The 19,449-nt window shown below is 39.6% G+C and overlaps 1 protein-coding gene across 1 annotated transcript in view; it reads left to right on the forward strand.

Annotated features, from left to right (window-relative positions):
- Nucleotides 1–19,449, forward strand: part of Ush2a (usherin) — a 770,052-nt gene that overhangs the window by 749,413 nt on the left and 1,190 nt on the right. The window contains exons 67-70 of the mRNA XM_071619727.1: nucleotides 3,526–3,702; nucleotides 5,634–5,717; nucleotides 9,033–9,277; nucleotides 11,809–12,030. Of these exons, the coding sequence (XP_071475828.1) occupies nucleotides 3,526–3,702; nucleotides 5,634–5,717; nucleotides 9,033–9,277; nucleotides 11,809–12,030 (728 nt within the window). The remainder of the gene's footprint in view (nucleotides 1–3,525; nucleotides 3,703–5,633; nucleotides 5,718–9,032; nucleotides 9,278–11,808; nucleotides 12,031–19,449) is intronic.

Raw genomic sequence — 19,449 nt, forward strand, 5'->3', positions numbered from 1 at the left:
AGTTTGCCCTTGACCCCCCACCCCCCGCTGATGAATCCAGCAAACATGGTTCTCCAGTGGTCACCTTTATTGACTTCTCAACATCATTCAATGCAATTGAACCTTCAGTCCTTTTTTAAAACAGTGGTTTCCTTGAGGTTTCATGACAAGCCTCTCCTGGTTTCCATCCTGCTTCTTTGAATATTCCTTTTGATCAACTTTTTTTGGTAGGTCTTCCATTAACCAAGTGCTTCAAATCTCAGTTCTAAATTTACCCTCCCTTCCTATCCCCTCTTTCCCCCTTTTCCCCCTCCCCTTCTCTCCTCTCCTCTTCCCTCTTCAACTGGGTTCATGTATTGCAAGGCTTCAGTTCCAAAGGAAGGGTGACCCTCAATGGGCATCTTCGACCTAAGTCCTCTATTTTGAAATTCGGACTACATCATGGACCTCTCCCTCTGGACTTCTTGTGACTAGTTTAGATTCAACAGGCCACAAACAGAGTTTTCTTCTTTCCCTTTTGAAATCTCTTCTTCTAGTCTTCAGTGTCCCCACCACTGGGCACAGTGTCTTAGACTCCCTAAGATAGTGTTTAATGAGTGAGTGAGAGCACTTAAAACTTCCTGTGTTTGTTGTTGGTAGCAATCAGATTTTTTTTTTTTTTTTTTTTTTTTTTGTCACCCATACCATTAAAACAATTCTTTGTTGTTTTATACTGGAGATAGAACCTAAGGGTGTCTCCTACTGAGCTATATCCTCAACTCTTTTTTTTTTTAAAAAAATTATTTTTAGACAGGATCTCACTAAGTTGCTGAGGCTGGTCTCAAATTTGTGATCCTCCTGCCTCAACCTCCTGAGTAGCTGAGATTACAGGTTTGGGCCAACGTGTCCTTGCAATAGTTCTTAATAATGTCTACTCTATAATTTTATAATCTCCTTCACAATATATACATAAACCAATTTTGCTAATTATTTCACTTTTTGAGGGTGATGGCCCAAAAGCCAAAGAGAAGCTAGGTGAAGGTTGTAGGTTATAACCAATTCTCTTTTTGTTTTTTCATGAAGCTTAATTTTTGCCAGATATTTTATTCTTATACTTGAAGAATGAACTGAACAAATTGAAGAGTTCCTTCCAGTTTTTCTTTCACTTTGGAGAAATGACTTAAAGCTAGACCAGCACCCAAGAAGAAAGTTTCCTTTAATCCACTACTGGAGCTACAGAAAAATATTAGACATGACTTGGTTTTTGAGTGCCATTTATGCTATTTTTAACTCATTATGCACACTGGTAGAAAGAAAAGGTGGATCAGAGAATATAAACGAGAAAATTAATTTAAAAATAGTATGTGTGGTTCTATATAAATGTGATCACATACACAACCAAGAAAGGGGTTATAGAAGTCTAGCAACATATTAACCCCTCCCACACATACACATGAATTACACTTTCAGTGGAAGAGCAGAGGTTAGGTGTGACTACTTAGCAACTGGTCTTGTTGAGTGGAAAATATTCTGGCTTTTGAAGCACTTGCCAATTTCCATGGTGTAAATACCCTCACTATGGTTGATTTCATGTCACTGACATGGCAGCACTGAACACAGAATTAGGAAGAGATGGGTAGTGATAAATCATTTTGTAATATTTCTATCATCCAGATCCTAAAGGTGTAAATAACCTCGAGTGGATAGATAGTAGTAAACTGTAATGAAATAATGAAAAAGAAATTTTGCAAGTTACTTTTGTTTTAACACAATTAAGTTTATACAATTTAACTTTTAATAATGGCTGGGTTTAATGACTAACTCACAAAACTCCTGAGTATTTAACCAGGATGAGCCAGCTTTAACACATCACCAGGGAGCACCCAAAAATGGATTAGTATTTTGTGCTTCTTTAAATAAGTGCGTACTGATTACAACAAAGCAGCATGTGCTTTGGAGTTAAGCAGGTCTGGGTTCAGATTCTTGGTCTCTTACCTTGCCTTGACATTAGGCAAGATGTTTGACCTCTCTGAGCCTGAAAACTTAGGAGCCAACCTTTACAGGATTTCTGAGGATTTAATGAGAAAATATGTCAACTACTAACGATATAGTAGCTCTTAATATTTTCTCAGTCTCCTGGGTGGTGTTGAGGGGGGGGGGGTAGTTACATAAACCCATGATTCCTCATTATTTTTAATGCTTACTCTTTCCCCCCAGGAAGTCTCCAAATTCTAAATGATGGGGTTCCTACTTTCTTACTATTTATAAGCTTTCTCTTTTTTTGTATTGATATAGGGAGAAGAGGAGACCCTATTGGGTCAAAAGAACAGGGAAGCCACAGACAAATTACAATAGTGTGTTCTATTGTGACTTTAGGCAGGATTGGTGTTAGAAAAGCATAGATATTTACAGAAGATTTGATAACTTTTGGTAGTTGCAGATAATTTTTCTTATGGATTTATGAAAATGTCTTATTTTAAAGGATAGGACTCACATGTGTCTTTAAGGTTTAATCTTATGATTACAAAGCATAATTATTTCTTATTTTGTTTTATTCCCTAATACCAGCAACAGATGGGTTTATTTTCTTTAAAGAACAGATATCCAATTTTTTCTCACTGTTTACTTCTTTTCTTAAAAGCCAATTTAGCATATAGATGGAGCTTAATGCTTCTACAAATGTATTGATTATTTTGGAGAAACTGAAAGCTCTTGAAATAAATCTCTTCTGACTTGACAAGAGGCTATAGTAACTCTCCATTTGTTTCTGCAAAAATTATTTGATAGAAAATTTTAAGATGAGTCCCAGTTAAGAATTTTTGTTTTGTTTTGTTTTAGTAAGGGGCTGAAAAAATCCAAAGACAATGTGCCTGTAAAATGCACTCAAAAGTTTTTTCTATATCTGATACAGTACTTAGGAGACCCGAGCTTGATTATCTACTAATGTACTGTGCTATTGATTGATTAGTCAGGGCGATGAATTATTATAGTTGAATTGCTGTTTGCAAAGCTTTTTAACTATCTTGGAAAACAAACTAACAGTTAAAGAAAAAGCTTTAAAAATAAATGGGTGCCAAAAGAACATAATTCACCATCTAAGCAGTTTGGTTTGGAGAAAAAATATATTAACTTCATCTAGTCCTCGGGGCTTTGTAGCAATAAATATTGATTTGATATGAAAAATAGCTATCTACCGTAGTTAATAGTGTTAAGGACATTTTACCTGTTAAAAGAGGGAAAACGCAACAAAATATGAGCTCCTGGGTTATGTTGGTGTGCAGAGCCATTGTATGTTAATAGCTGTATTTATAAAACACCACTCTCCATTGATTTTTTTGGAAAGCAGGTGCAAAGTTGCTGAGAAAGCATTTCACATATGTTCTCATTGGTTTTCTTTTTACCCCAACATCATTTTTTTAGTTGGTTCCAGAAATGCTGGAGGTTTTTTTTTTTTCCTTTTAAATTTTGCTCATATTAAAAATTTTTTAAAATTAGAAAAGCATGCCCATGCTCCATGCACCCCCACAGAGGTTTCCATTTCTAGAACATATACCTTTCTCCCAGCAGTGCCTCAGTACCGGGCCCCCTTTTCAGTGGACAGCAATCTATCAATGGTGTGTGTCGACTGGAGTAGCTCTTTCCTTCTCAACAGCCGGCTGAAGGAGTATGTGTTGATGGACGGAGGACAGCGAGTGTACAGTGGCCTGGACACCACCTTGTACATACCACGGACGACGGACAAAAGTTAGTCTCTGACCCCCACTACTTACACGGAGCTCTGTTCCCAGCTTTATGAGATGTTCAATCTGAAAGGTGACCAACAGATGCTTGTCATTAAAATGTCTTCGTTTAAGTGGCCACTTCTCATGGAAAAGTTATAGCTCAGAGTAAATAAGGTTTTCCTTCCCATTTGCTGCCTGATGCACTGCAGTTAGCATTTCCAGGGGAGAGCGCTTCTTCTAGGTGACTTGAGTGTCCCTGGGAAGCAATAAGAACTGAGGGCAGGTAGCGTTCATGAGAGAAATAGCACCTGGGTGTTGTCAGTGAGTATCCTAAAATCATGTACTTCTAGGGCTAACAGGAATTTTCTTGCTGTATCTCCAGACAGCTCTATCAACCAGTGATAGAACCAACCTCTACCTCTTAAGAACCCTGCTAGGCACAGTAGTGCATGCCTGTAATCCCATTGGTTTGAGAGGCTGAGGCAGGAGGATCAAGAGTTCAAAGCCAGCCTCAGCAAAAAATGAGTTGCTAAGCAACTCAGTGAGACCCTGTCTCTAAATAAAATACAGAACAGGGCTGGGATGTGGCTCAGTGGTCAAGTGCCCCTGAGTTCAATCCCCAATACCAAAACCAAACAAAAATCCTTAGTAAGGGGTTTCCTTAATTTCCTTGATATCAGTCCCAGAAGGAACAACCTCTTCCCTGTGGTCTGAATTCCTTCTCCCTCTTGAATTGCATGTCCTTTCTTTGTGTTTTCAGTCTTATTAAATCGAAATGATGAAAAGCTTTTCAAGGTATAGGATTTTCCTGTCAAGCTTTTCAAGGTATAGGATTTTCCAGTAATTAGCATGGTCACAGGACCAAGAGATTGGAATCATTTTAAGCAATCTGGATTCATATAATAAATTGATCAGGGAAGTTTTTAGTTTTGATTTACTTGAAAATGCTTTGTTTATTTTGGCTAGAAGGTGGAGGAAAACAATGAGCTCCTGCATTGTGTTCATAGTATTTGAAATTTAATAACAGTTTTACAGTGATTCAGCTACACTATTTATTCATGGTTACAACAGCTCTTAGGCAGCTTGTGATGGGAAGATGGCCAGACAATCAGGAGCTCTGGATTCTATGTGACCAGGCCTCTAGCCATCTGCGGGAGCTTGCAAGAGTTGCAGGTTATGCAAGAGGAATTTAGATCGTGTGGTTTCCATGATCCCTTGTGAGCTTTCCTGTTGAGTAAGAAACTCTGGGTCACTGAGTGGAAGACACAGCTGAGGGTTTTAAAGGACCAAGCTTAAGGAATATGGAGAACAAGATATATTTGTCTATTATTCTTTACTCCAGAATTATCTTTTCCTTTGCTGTATAAACTCTAATCTTCTTTAGCTCTATTACATATGGATATGCAATTATTACACTAATCATAGCTCTTTTTCTGGATGACATTTTAATTAGAAATAAGTTTGCATATTAGATGTTAGTCAGCTTTCTGTCACTCTAACAAATCAGCTTATAAAGAGAAAAGGTTTACTCTGGCTCACAGTCTGGGAGGTTCCAGTTCTTGTCCATTGGCCCTATGGCTTTGGGCCTATGGCTGGGGAACACATCATGGTGGGAGAATGTGGTGAAGCAAAACTGCTCACCTTGACCAGGAAGCAAAGAAGAGTGAGGAGAGGGAGCTGGGGTCCCACAACCACCTTAAAGGCACAGCCTCAGTGACCTGAAAGCCTCCCACTAGGCCCCATCTCTTAAAAGTTTCACCATGTCCGAGTTTGTGCCCCCTTGGGGTCTTTGGGGGAACTTTAACATTTATACTATGGTATTAGGTAAAACCCCACAACTGAAATCCTGGTTTCAGATTTTTCGTGGTCTGACACCCTGCTACTTTAAAAGAAAGCCCCCTATTTGTAGGAGTTAAATATCTGAGTCATTTACTAGTTCTTCCTTTTGTCTAGCCTTCTTTTTCCAGGTCATCTGTACTACGGATGTGGGAAGTGTTAAGACACCATTGGTCCAATATGATACCTCTACTAGATTTGGTAAACATTTAATTCAAATTGTATATAATGTATTTTCCTCAAGCATGTGTACGTTTGTATGTGTTTATGCTTAGATTTATTGCATGGATTTTATGGAAGGAATTGAGTGTTATAAATTTTTTTAAGTCCTCATGGGACTTCCATTAGGTAAGGAGTGAAGATAGACTTTTAACATGTCAAGTCACTGAACTGTAAATGTGGAAAAGACCGGAGAGATCTGAATAAACTTGTCCCCTGACCACAAATCTTGTCTAAAGAGTTTTATGACTTTGTGTACAAAAAAAAAAAAAAAAAAAGTATTGCATAGAGAAAGTCTGAGGAAAGAGAGATGAGAGGAGAAATTTGATCCAGTCGGTGTTGATCCTAAAGGTAATATTCTGGATTCAGTGCCTAAAATGGCAAATTGGAGAAATTTCCATCCATATCTTTTATAGCAAGATTCTGACTTCCTATTAATATACCAAGTAATTTAGCTGAAGAGAAGAAATTGTAATTTTTAAGGAGCAACTTTTAAATTTAGTTCTACCTGTAACCCTTGAATCTAACCCATGCAGTACTTTGTAACTTCAAAAGGCAAGTTAGAGAAATGGAAAAATCATTTCCATTAGAGCAGGGTTGGGATTGATACCTTATTTTAAATTCCAGTAATTAATGCTATATCAAATTTGTTCGCACATACACTCTTTTGTCCCCAAATAAACATGTCCCCAAATTCTGAAACACAGGTGAACATACTTATTCTTATTAAAAACAATTTCAATCTGTAAAATATCATTCTATATTTCCAACTTTACACATCTGGGTGCCACATAAAATTTCTTACAACTAATATGAATCCTCCCATACTCTTTATCTCATTTAATTTAATAGAGACTGTGAGAGACAAAAGACCTCATTTGGAGTTCTTTTAGCAACTCTAGTCTTTTCCCAAGTGGATGATAGAGGTCTGAGGGGCAAAGGAATTATCCAGAAATGGTCTGCAAGCTTCTTGCTAAAATGTCAAGTCCAATATGATTTTTCTGTTGACTCGTGGCCCAGGACTTTTTCTCTAGCCATAGTTCTCCATGTCAGTGGACATCAGCATCACCTCAGTGTGCTTGTTTCTTGCAGTTTCCCATCCCCTAGTAGAGATCCAGAATCTCAGGTTGAGGTGTCTACTTTAAGTCCTACCCAGTGATTCAGACACAGGGGCCCAGGACCACATGGTGGCCAATACCCCCTCCCACAGCAACCTCTGAGAAGGGATTTACTTGACACTGCTTGTATGTTGGGGTTTTCTTTGCAGTTGAAGCCCAGGCACTGGAGTCCCATCCCCTGACCAATGAACCTCCCACTTGATGTCCAAGTGCAGCCCCTTAAAGTCAGTGGGTACTTTGAAAAGGAAAAAAAGGGAAGGATAGAAATACCATCCTAACTCTGAGCTCTTTATAAAAGAGGAGGAACAGCTCATCAGCTCCTGAATACAAATTGAGGTTTCCATTGCTGAGCAGAGCAGTGAAAGGTGGCTCTCGTGTCTGGAGGCTGGGCTCTGGGCAGAGCTGAGGGAAGGAACTCTGAGAACTGTGCAGATTCCAAGATGTGGTGCCTAGCTGATACCCATGGTCAGGTTTAATTTTTGTAATAGAACTTCTGAAATGTTCCTGTTCATTGCCTGAAGGCAGCCTCCAAGCAGGAAAGAGGCAGAGACCTCATTTCCTTCTGCCGGTTCTGAGCCGTCACTCCCTTTTGAGGTTTCCCTCAGGCATGCCGCCCTCCATTCCCCTGCACGCTCCCAAGCAAGAGGCCCACTGAGCCCATCAGATCAGTTTCTGGAATTCCAGCCTGGTGCCACACATAGAGGAAACTCAGCTCTTCTTAGGAGTAACCAAGGTTTGTTTGTTTTAATCTGACAACACTCATTGGTTCCTAATGAGGCCAATTCCCTCCTGTTGAGGCTTGATCAGAGCTTCGGCTTTAATCCTTCATGTCAGAGATGAGGAAGTCTCGGCCCAGGGAGTGAGAGTAACTTTCTAAACTATAGAGCTGATCAGAGGTAGTTTTAGGGTTAGCAAAAGTTAAAGTTTAAAAGTTCAAACTTTAGTTGTGGTCACTCACTCTTCATCCCTCAGGTATCTCTACCCCAATTTAAAAAACTCTACCCTTTAGCCTTCTTCTGAGAACATGGATGTGAGGTACTGGTAAGCCCTCAAAGTCCTTGAGGGGCTGAAATCGGGGGAGTCTGATCTAAGGGTGAGGAAACATTTTTAACTCTGTCTGTCCTTCTGCCTAGGGCCCCATGAAGCTCTCAGGCTCACGGCTGCATACCTGCCTGGGCAATTTATACACAGGCTTCTGAGCTGGCCCTGAGGCAGAAGTTGATCTCTAAGACCCCCCTCCTGCTTAGTTTGCCAAACTACTTTATGCTGTTCTGCAGCAATCCCTGGGAGCCTTTCTCCTACACGCCCCAACTTCCAGTTTCCCCCACCCCATTCACAAGACTGGACAATCCCACTACTACCCACCCTTCATCCCAAGAAAGCCCCTAGCCTAGGACCTGGCACAGGGTAAATGCTCATTACATGTGATCTAATTTTATTAGCCTCCTGTGCAGAGAATCATGTCCAACACCTTTGAACACATGAACAGAAATCAGGGATAAGCAGTTCCACTGCTTAAAGGAATTCTTTCATAGGAAGCTTTTTCCAGTGCACATAAGTGATGGTGTGCAGAGCTTTTGCTGTTTACCAGAGAAGCCAGGGGTCAGGAACTATAAAGATGACCTGTGAGTAAGCACAGACGGTTAACATCACAATGGAAAATGGGATCTCATGTCTCAAATTCCAGTTTGGCTGAAACTTCTCAGGAATGGGGCTGCTAAATGAAGTGAGGGGGAGTTGGACATTCACAGCATGGACAATGTATGTGTCTCTGCTGCAGTAACCCTGGGAAGAACTCATTGCTCAAGAAAAGAGTGACACTCCCAATGATATACAGCCATGAGAGAGACCACCCTCAAGGTTATTTTGGTAAAAAGTGCTACATGACAACTCTCTTTCCAGAGACTTGCCAAGGTGGCGAGTTCCATCCTAAATGGCCAGGCCAGGAGTATCAGTTTCGTCTCTGGTGGGGGGGGGGGGGCGCTGTAAGGTGCTAGTTACTACCCAGTAACACCCTGAGCCCTCACTGCAGGTTGCACACAAGCACAAACAATAAACATGCTCCAACAGGCACATTGCTTTCAACTCCTTTCAAATTTATTATCAAGTAACAGGGCCAGAGATCACACCATTACCTTCTAATATAATGTTTCCCTTTTCTTTCTGGGTTTTTTTGCAGGCCTGGTGCTAACAACTCCTGGAGAAAAGAAAGGATCAGGGAGCAAAAGCGCAGAATTCTACAGCGAGCTGTGGTTCATCGTGCTAATGGCGATGCTGGGCTTGATCTTGTTAGCCATCTTTCTGTCCCTGATACTACAAAGAAAAATCCACAGGGAACCGTATATTAGAGAAAGGCCCCCCTTGGTACCTCTTCAGAAGAGGATGTCTCCACTGAGCGTCCACCCACCAGGGGACACCCATATGGTATGTATGGGAAGGCTTGGCCTTTTCCAGGTCTCTAGGCAACTTGCTTTTATTTTCCCCTTGGGGAAATATTTCCACAGCTACAGTTTCAAAGAACAAAATGACAGTTATATTTCACTCAGTGCGGGAACCAAGAGAGACTTACCCTAGAACAACTTCCTCATCTTTGGCTATACATTAGAATCACCTGGAAGCTTTAAGAGCAATACCATTGGCTGGGAGTGTAGCTCATTGGTGGAGCATATTGTTTAGCACATATGAGGCTTTCGGTTCAAACTCCAGCACCAAAACAAACAAAAGCAAAATAAGCATTATCCAGAAAGTGTAATGATTTTTTATTGGTCTTGGGTGGGGCCTAAGGATTGGTATTACTTTTTTTTTTTTCCTTTTACTCCAAAAGTGATTTTATTGTGTAACCAGGAAAAAGTAGTTCTGCTTTATAGCTGGAAGTCAGGATGGAACCCAGAGGCTGTTATGTGACTGTGTGATTTGGGAGGACTGGAAATAAAAATGGGAGAGAGAGAAGATGTACTAGAGGTGCTCAGTCTGTCACCAGGCCAAGTCACCCGAGGCCATGGAGAACGGATGGCTCTTCATAGTTCCAGACCATCTACTCCCAAGATAGGTCAGGGGTAGGGTGAGAGCCCCACCCATGGGACAAGAGGGAAAAAAAAATGGTCTGTTCCTGTATACCCTTTAGCATTAGGGAAAAGCACAGTGGCACCCAACTGTAAATTTTTGCTAAATGTCTAGACTCAGGAGAAGAGTGGAGGGACTGGCTAGCTCCCTGGGGCTCTAGGCCCAGAGAAAGGGCTCATCTTCCACAGTGAGGCTACTCACAACAGCCATGGAGGGTAAGCAGAAGTGAAATTTGGGGTGTCCCAAGGCACCAGGCAGCATTTCCTGCAACCCCTTCAATCATAATTTAATCATTAGCAGTTGACAAAATGTACCTGCATGTCTAGTTTTTAAAAACAGTTTTAAACCAAACTGCTCTCACAAAGTTGGAGACATGAGCCAGAGTACAATATGCATTGGTAGAAGTAATACTCACTGGGACCAGAATCTCCTCACCTCCTCAGAATTAGGGGTGGATGGATCCAAATAGGAACAAGCTGGATTCACCCACACAATTCCCCAGAGTGGTCTTCTTTACACTTGTCCAGGTGAAGGGCACCTGCACCACACATAGTCCCTCCTCTCATCTGACACATTCTGCTTTCAGTGCTGCTGTCACCTTTTCCCATGCATCCTTGGCCTCTGATCAGGTAAGGTACCCTTTGCACATCAGATACAAACTGGCAAAAGGACTTTTCTTCACTCTGAATAAAGATATAGATAGGAGTGCCGGTTGGAGACCTTTTTGTGTTTTATTAACAATTTTCAAGGTCACAGTATATAGTATGGCTAAGTTCATGTGCTGGTTTTACTTGCAATTTAATTACTGGCTTGAAGATCCTTTCTCTGCAATACTAAACAAATAATGCCAATGGCGTTCACCTTGGACCTACATGCAATTAATTTCCACCCACTATGTGGTCTTAATTGCAAAACGTGAATATATATACACACACATATATATGTGTGTGTGTGTGTATGAATATATATATATATATTCATACACACACACATAGTATGAGAATGATTATGCTGTACTTGGAAAAACAATTTATTTAAAAGAGTTTTAAACAAGGACTGATGCATCGTTTTTTTCAGTTTGACTCTGTGGCTGATATATCTGATGTGTCCAGCAGTGTCACTCTAAAAAGTTACACCATGCACTTTGAGGTACCTTTGTGTGTTGCATGAATGCATGATCTTTTGCATGGTATGTTTGTTGACTGCCCCAATAAAAAGCAGGAAAATTCCATAGATTGGACAGTTAATTTGGAATCTCTGGACCTTGAGAGCAGCTAGACTTTACCTTATGGCACCTTCTAGGTCCTACCCTAAACATGGAACAACTTTGTCTTGCTGATGTTACTGTTACCATCCGACATGATTTATTTTGGAGGGCGGAACCTTATAACAAGGGGAACTACAGGGCATGTGAAAAGAGAGACGGAGAAGTCAATTTTGTTATGTAAATCCAGGACTTACTTCTAAAATGAAATACAAACTGTGTTCGCCCAGTAGGCAACCAAGAGAGAACATTATTCACCTGGACTGCTCTGGGAAGGGGCACTCTCCAGGCAGCTGCTGGGCCAGCATGCATGAAGGGATTACCTTGTTAACCCACCCTCCATGCCCCACTGTGTGGCAAACCCTTGCCTCACAGGGAACTACAGCAGGGGCACCAGTAGGTGCTGTAGGTGCCAAGAGCATTGGCTGTCTAGCATCAGAGTTGACTTATCCTTTCACATTACCAAGAAACCAAGCCACAGAGTTCCCAGGGCTCACACTGCGAAGTTCCCTAGGACAGTCTGGAGATAGCCGTTCCTTTCAATGACACCCTGTGAGATGCAATTCTCTGTCCGATTTCAAACCCATTTTCTTTACCTGTTAATCACTACCAGTAACTTCCTTTTCAGGGATTAGCTGATACCAAAATTCCCCAATCTGGGACACCTGTGAGTATTCGGAGCAACCGGAGTGTGTCTGTACTGAGGATCCCAAGTCAAAGCCAAGTCAGCCAAACTTATTCCCAGGGCTCTCTCCACCGCAGTGTTAGCCAGCTCATGGACATGCAGGACAAGAAAGTCTTGGTTGATGACGCGCTGTGGGAAACCATCATGGGCCACAGCAGTGGACTGGTGAGTTGATTCCCTCGCCAAGTCTTTGCTAAACATCCCAGAGAGACCTTGGTGAAGACAGGGCCCAAAGCTTCCTGTCCTCTAAATGCTGCCCCTCAGCATTGGGTGCATCCCTCTGAGCACTTGCCAATTGGGAGTGAAGGATTTGTTTACTAGTGCGATGGCAACTGTTTGATAAGCCGGGGTAAAGTTGGGTCTTCTTCTTCAGATATACAACAGATGTTCAAAAATAATTAGATAAAGCCAAGTGCCTGTAAGTCCAGCGGCTTGGGAGGCTGAGTCAGGCAGATCATGAGTTCAAAGCCAGCTCAGCAACTTAGTGAGGCCCTAAGCAACTTAGGGTGATCCTGTCTCAAAATAAAACATAAAAAGGGCTGAGGATGTGGCTCAGTGCTTAAGAGCTCCTGGGTTCAATCCCTGGTATCCCCCTACCCACAGCAAAAAAAAAAAAAAAAATTTAGATAAATACATAAAAAATAGATCCAAAGCAACAGGCTTGTAGGTGCAGGCTGAGGTGAGTGCAGGAGAACAGTGTAATTCAATAGTAGAGAAATGAAAACCTTGTGAAATACAGAGGCCCAGGCCTGCTTCATAGCAAGAGAAACAAATAGCCCAGCACCTGCCCTCCTGGCTCCACAGCCATGGGAGGGGCTGTCTCCCCTCCACAGGGATAGAGGCGAAAGAGGGAGTCCCAGCAGGCTCTATCAGCCCAGTTCCTGGCGATCCTAGCTCTTGGAAAGTTTTGTGGCCCTTGCAGATTTACAGACTAAATAGATAAAGGGCCTGAAATCTGACTAGTAGTCTGGCTGTAGAAAAGAAATTCATGTCATCTCCCTGTGAACCCCCAGGCTAGTGTTCTGTAGCCAGGAGCTATCTTGAGTCTAAATTGTCCAAATTTAGACTGGCTTTTGGAGTCAGAAACTCCTGCATATTCCCATCTCTGTGACCCACACACACTTCACTGTACTGACTCAGTGGGTGGCTGCCTCATAGATTTGGTTCAGGGGAGTGACTGACACAAATGTACTGAGAGTGCTACACACAGGGTGGGGGGGCGATGCGGGGGTGTTATGATGCAGACAAGAATTGAGAGTGCCCTCCTTAAGAACTGGGTGATCAGGGAGCCTGGCCTCTGTGACCAGTTACATGGCCAGTCACTTGTGGTTCAGCATGGGTGCTAGAATCCTCTCCCAGTAACACACAGGACTCCTGTTGCTAACAAGTTAAAATAGAACTCTGTCCACTGCTGTCCCACCCAGAGGCATGCTGGGGAATTTCCAAGCAATGTGACTTCAGCCCTAGCTGTGGCCCCACACTGAGGCTCTTGGAGCCTAAGAAGGTCTGGAGAGAAACTTTGCACAGCAACAGTTGTGCTCTCTCTGGCACTCTCCTGTGAGTACCTTAGCTGAGAGGAATTTTACATGGCCCCAGCCGGACCCACTCTCATTGATCTCATAGGATTGAAATAATATGGGGAGAGGGAGAAACACCCTCAAGGCCACCACCCCTCCTCCCAAGGCAAGCATAGCTGGGGGGGCTTGAGAATCTGTGCCTGGACAGGCATGCCCACAGCTGCAGCCGAGTTATTGTTGTAAGGATAGATGAGGCAAGGCCCAAAGATAGCAGTTAACAGTTCTATTTGGCTGCAGCCAGGTTCAGAGGGCACAGCTTTTGCTGTAATTAATCAATCCCCTGAACCCCGAGTTCAGGTAGTTTCAGAACTTTATAACCAGCATGTAAGGGGAGGGGCTCAGAAGTTCACAGTCTGCAGAAGTTCACATAAAAGCAGCTTTTTCTTTCACTGTTCTGGGCAAGTTAACCCTTCAAGGACAACACCTGAGAAGAGGAGAGCTTCTCCCCTCTCTTTCCTCCCCTTGCTAGTTGTTACCATGGGGCCCAATTGGTAACTTAAAAATGTAGCCCAGCTCAAGGCCAGTGTCTAATCAGAGGCCAAGTGCTCCAGGCTCCTCACCATTACCAGAGCAGCCAACACCAGTGACACTTTAAGAGCAAATATCAATAGTGCCTGAGGAAACCCCTACCCCACATAGGAGCTACCACTTCCCTTATAGGAATAACCACACAGAATACACCCCACACAGTTGAATATCTATGCCACACCTATCTGCTCTGCTAGAGTCACCACTTTCATATAACCCACAAGAAGAGTGCATCTCTCCAACTCCAGTATAGGACACACTGTGCACATTTACTAATCACAGCCAAAGAAGCTACCGGGAGATTACATTCAGTATCTAGCTGAAAATAAACTCAGTGTGTAACAAGCTGATACTCCAAGATACATCCTAGGAGGAAACTACTTATTAAGAAATGTGGTGAAGATATCATTTCACTACATGTACAAATTTTAACACAGGAACATAAAATATGAAAAAAAAGCAATATGACACCTACTAAAGTTCATAATTTTCTAGTAATAGATTCCAAAGACAGATATCAAAGTGGATGAAATTCTTAAATTAAGAATCCAAAAGAACAATTTTTAAAAACTTCAGTCAGATCCCCCCAAATACAGATAAACTAAATGAAATTAGGAAGACAATGCAGGTTATGAAATTTTTAGTAGAGATTCTGAAAAAGAATCAATCAGAAATGAAGAGCTCTACAAGTCAAATATAAAATTCAGTTAAAAGCCTTAATAGACTAGATCAAGCAGAACAAAGAATATTGGAGCTTGAAAGAAAGGAGACAGATCTTTTGCAATACATACATGAACAGAAAAATATATACGTGTGTATGTGTGTGTGTGTGTATACATGGAAAATATGTATATATTTTTCAAAAGAATGAAGACAGCATACAAGATCTTTGGACACCATTAAGAGATCAAACATCTGATTCATCAGCATACCCAAAAAGGAAGAAATAAAGATTACGGGCATAGAAAACCTATTCAATTAAATAGTAGCAGAATATTTACTTGCTACTGGGAAAGAGGTGCATATCCAGGTACAGAATACTTACAAAACTCCAAATAGACATGATCAGAAAAGATTCTTACCATGATATGTTAAACTGTCAAAAGTACAGGACAGAGAAATAATATTTAAATCTGCAAGAGAAAAGTGGCAACTCAAATTTAAGGAAAATCTCATTAGATATTCTCAGCAGAAAACCTATAACTCAGAGGCCATGAATGATATATTTCAAGTCGTGAAAGAAAAGAAGTGCCAACCAATGTTGTTACACCCATCAGGGCAATCTTTCAGAATTAAAAAAGAAATAAAATCCTTCTGAGATAAGCAAAAACTAAGGGAATTCAAACCACAAAACCAGCCCTTCAAAAGATGCTTAAAGGAGTCCTATATCCAGAAGCAGAAGATACCATCATGATAGCATGTGAAAGGACACATACTTCCAGAAGAGTAGATATACAAATGAGAAACAGAAAATAATAAAACATTATTAATATAATAAGCCATTAAACCACAAAGATGAAAAGAGGAGGACTCAAAGGATATTCAAAACCAGAAGAAAATCAACAAAAAGACACCCAATTTTGTAACAGTTGAGGATTTCATTACCCTACTTTCACCAATGAGTGCCTATGTTAGAAAAATTAAAAAAAAAAAAAAAAAAAGATTTAACCTAATGTTGCATTTCAAGGTCTTAGAAAAGCAAGAACAAACCACATCTAAGATTAGAAGGAAAGATATAATAATAATCAGAGCAGAAATAAATGAACTAGAGTCTAAGAGAATACAAAAGATCAGTGAAATGAGGAGCTGGTTCTTTGGACAAATCTTTAGTCATACTAACCAAAACCAACCAACCAAACCAAAACAACAACAACAACAAAAATCAGTAAAGACCCGAATAAATAAAATTATAGATGAAAAAGGAAACATTATAATTGATAATACAAAATTTCAAAAGATTATTTTTTAAAAAAACTATATGCTAAGAAATTGGAAAACCTAGAAAACAAAATTTTTTTTTTTTCTGGACACATAAGACCTACCAAAATAGAACCATGACATAAAATAGCCTGAATAAGCTGAAAACAAGTAATGAGACAAAATCAGCAATAATAAGTCTCCCAGCAAATAAAAGCCCAGAATCAGATGGCTTCACTGCTTAATTTTACCAAAATTTTGAAGAACTAAGACATGATAAGGACACACACACAAAAGAAATTTGTAGACTAGTATCCATGATTGACAGATATAAAAATTCTCAACAAAATACTTGCAAATTGAATTCAAAAGCATATCAGAAAGATCACACAACATGATCAAGTTGATTTAATTCCAGGACTAAAAGATGGGTCAAAATACACAAATGAGTAAATATAATAATCACATAAACAGAATGAAGAAAAAAGTTACATGATCTCAACAGATGTAGAAAAAGCATTTGATAAAACCCAATGTCCCTCCATTATAAAAGCCCTAAATAAATTAAGTAGAGATGGATCATTCCTGAACACAATAAAGGCTATACATGACAAACCCATAGCCAACATCATGCTGAATGGGGAAAAAGGAAATTACTTTCTCTAAGATCAGGATCAAAACAAGGATGTCCACTCTTACCACTCTTACTCAATACAATACTAGAAATTGTAGCCAAAACAATTAAAACAAAAGAAAAAAATAATAGGCATACAAATAGAAAATGAAAAAGTCAAATTATCTCTGTTCATAGATTATATGGTTCTACACATTGAAAAACCTTAAAGACTTAAAGACTCCATTAAAAGACTATTAGAACTATGAGAAACCAAGTGGAAAAAAAAAGACTATTAAGAACTGATAAGCAAATTCAGTAAAGGAGCAGTATACAAAGTCAACATACAAAAATCAGTAGTTTCTATATATCAGTAATGAATTTGCAGAGAAAGAAATACCATTCACAATAGCTCCCACCCCACAACATAGTTAACTAAGAAAGTGAAAGACCTTTACGATGAATATTACAAAACACTGAAGAAAGAAATTAAAGAAGGCACTAAAAGTTCAAAAAGATCTCCTGTGTTCATGGATTAGAAAATTGTTAAAATGTCATACTACCCAAAGATATCTATAGATACACTGCAATTTCCATCAAAATATCCAAGACATCCTTCGCACAACTAGAAAAAAAATCCTAAAGTTTACATGGAAGCACAAATGACTGAATAGCCAAAGCAATCTTGAGGAAAAAGAGCAAAGCTGGAGGCATCATAATTTGTGATTTCAAGACATACTACAGAGTCTTAGTAACAAAAACAGCAGGATATTGGCATGAAAACAGACACCTACCCCAAAGGAACAGAAGTGAGAACCTGAAGCCAATCCATGCATTTATGGCCAACTGATTCTCAAAAAAGTTGCCAAAAATACAATGACGCAAGGACAGCCTCTTTAACAAATGGCAGATGACCCCATGCAGAAGATTGAAGCTTAACTGTCTCTCACCCTGTACAAATATCAACTCAAAATCAATCAAAGACCTAAATGTAAGACCTGAAACTGAAATTACTAGATGAAAACAGGGGAAAACATTTCATGATATTGGTGTAGGCAATGATTTTGTGGATAGGACTCCAAATACAGAGGAACAAAAGTAAAAATCAACATATAGGATTGATTATATCAAACTAAAAAGCTTTTGTATATCAAAAGAATCAGTAGATCAATGACACCTATAGAGAATGGGAGAAAGTATTTATCATCTGACAGAGGGTTGATATCCAGAATATGCAAAGAACTCGAAAAGCTAAAAAAGTAATTACAAAAAGTAATCCAATCTAAAATGGGCAAATAATTTGAACAGATGCTTCTCAAAAGAAGAAATATAAATGGCCAATAACTAAATGAAAAAAGGCTCAATATAATTAATAATCAGAGAAATGCAAATCAAAACTACAATTTCACCGCATTAGAATGGTTATTATCAAAGAAACAAAACATTAAACAATGCTGGAAAGGATGTGGGAAAAAAGGAACTTATATACTGTACATTAGTATAGCCACTAATATATAGTATATATTCCATATATATATATATATATATATATATATATATATATATATATATATATTGAAGGTGCCTCAATAAACTAAAAATAGAACTACCTATAAGATCTGTGTAATCCACTCCTGGGCATAGATCTATAAAGCATGAAGTCAATATACAAAAAGAAATACTTGTATACCACATTTGTTGTAGCTAAGAAAGGGAATCAGCCCTGGTGCAAAATATGGTGTATATATACACAATGACATATTATTTAGCTGTAAAGAATAATGAAATCCTAGCTGGGCATGGTAATACACACCTGTAATACCAGCTACTCAGGAGACTGACACAGGAGGATCACAAGTTCCAGGTCAGCATAGACAATTTAGAAAGATTTTGTCTCAAAATAAATAAAGGCTGGGAATGTACCTCAGTAATAGAGCATTTGCCTAGCATGTGTAAGGCTTTGGGTTCAATCCTCAGTACTGAAGGGGGAAAAAAAGGAAATATTGTTATTTGTAGAAAAATGAAGGGAACTAGATGACATCCTATTAAATGAAATAGGTCAAACACAGAAAGACAAGTTCTCTGTCATGTGGAAACTTAAAAAGAGAGAGAGAGAGAGAGAGAGAGAGAGAGAGACTGGAAGTAGAAGAGGATTAACAGGAGGGACTGGGTAGGGTCCTGAAGGAAAGAGGGAGAGAGCAGAAGAAGGGTGGATGGACATGATCAATGCATAATATACACGTGTGCAGAAATATCAGTGAATTCTCTTAATCTCTATAATTATCCCTAATAATTCTAAGAAAAAAAGAAAAATTATACATGTGAATAAACAAAGACTCAAACAGACTACACTTCACTAATTTGGCAGAAGTGGACTAGAGATACTGGAATTGACCTAAAACAAGACATAAAGTTCAAGCACCTGTTTTACTAAAAAAAAAAAAAAAAAAAAAAAAAAAAAAAAAGGAACATCATTTTTTTCTAATGGTTTACTATTGGAAGAATCTTTACTTTAAACAGATTAAAAAGCCTCAGAAAAATCATGTTAAATAAGGGAGTTACTATTTATAAGCTTCGCCTTTCATAAATTCAGTGCAGTGGTATAAATAATTGACTCTTTGAAAGGTAACTTCATCATTAGCTATTTGTTACGAACCCCCTAGTGGCTGAAATGAGTAAAATCCTAGAACTTTCACCAATTATCAAAAGGTGCTATTAGCTGCCCAGGTGTTTGCTGGAGCATCATCAGTCCTTTGGTCTAGTTAAATATAAACAGCCAGCTAAGGATTTAACTTCTGTTCACTCCTTTGAGGCAGAATTTTTCATCTCTATTTCTTTCAACCATCTGCTTCTGCTTTTGGACTCTCCATCTTTCTTTCCCAATTTTTTACTTTTCCTTCATTGAACAGTCGAGGACTTCTATGAACCTTTCTTGATTTGTGGGAAATA

This window comes from Marmota flaviventris, chromosome 12 (genome assembly GCF_047511675.1).
Source record: "Marmota flaviventris isolate mMarFla1 chromosome 12, mMarFla1.hap1, whole genome shotgun sequence".
Lineage (NCBI taxonomy): Eukaryota > Metazoa > Chordata > Mammalia > Rodentia > Sciuridae > Marmota > Marmota flaviventris.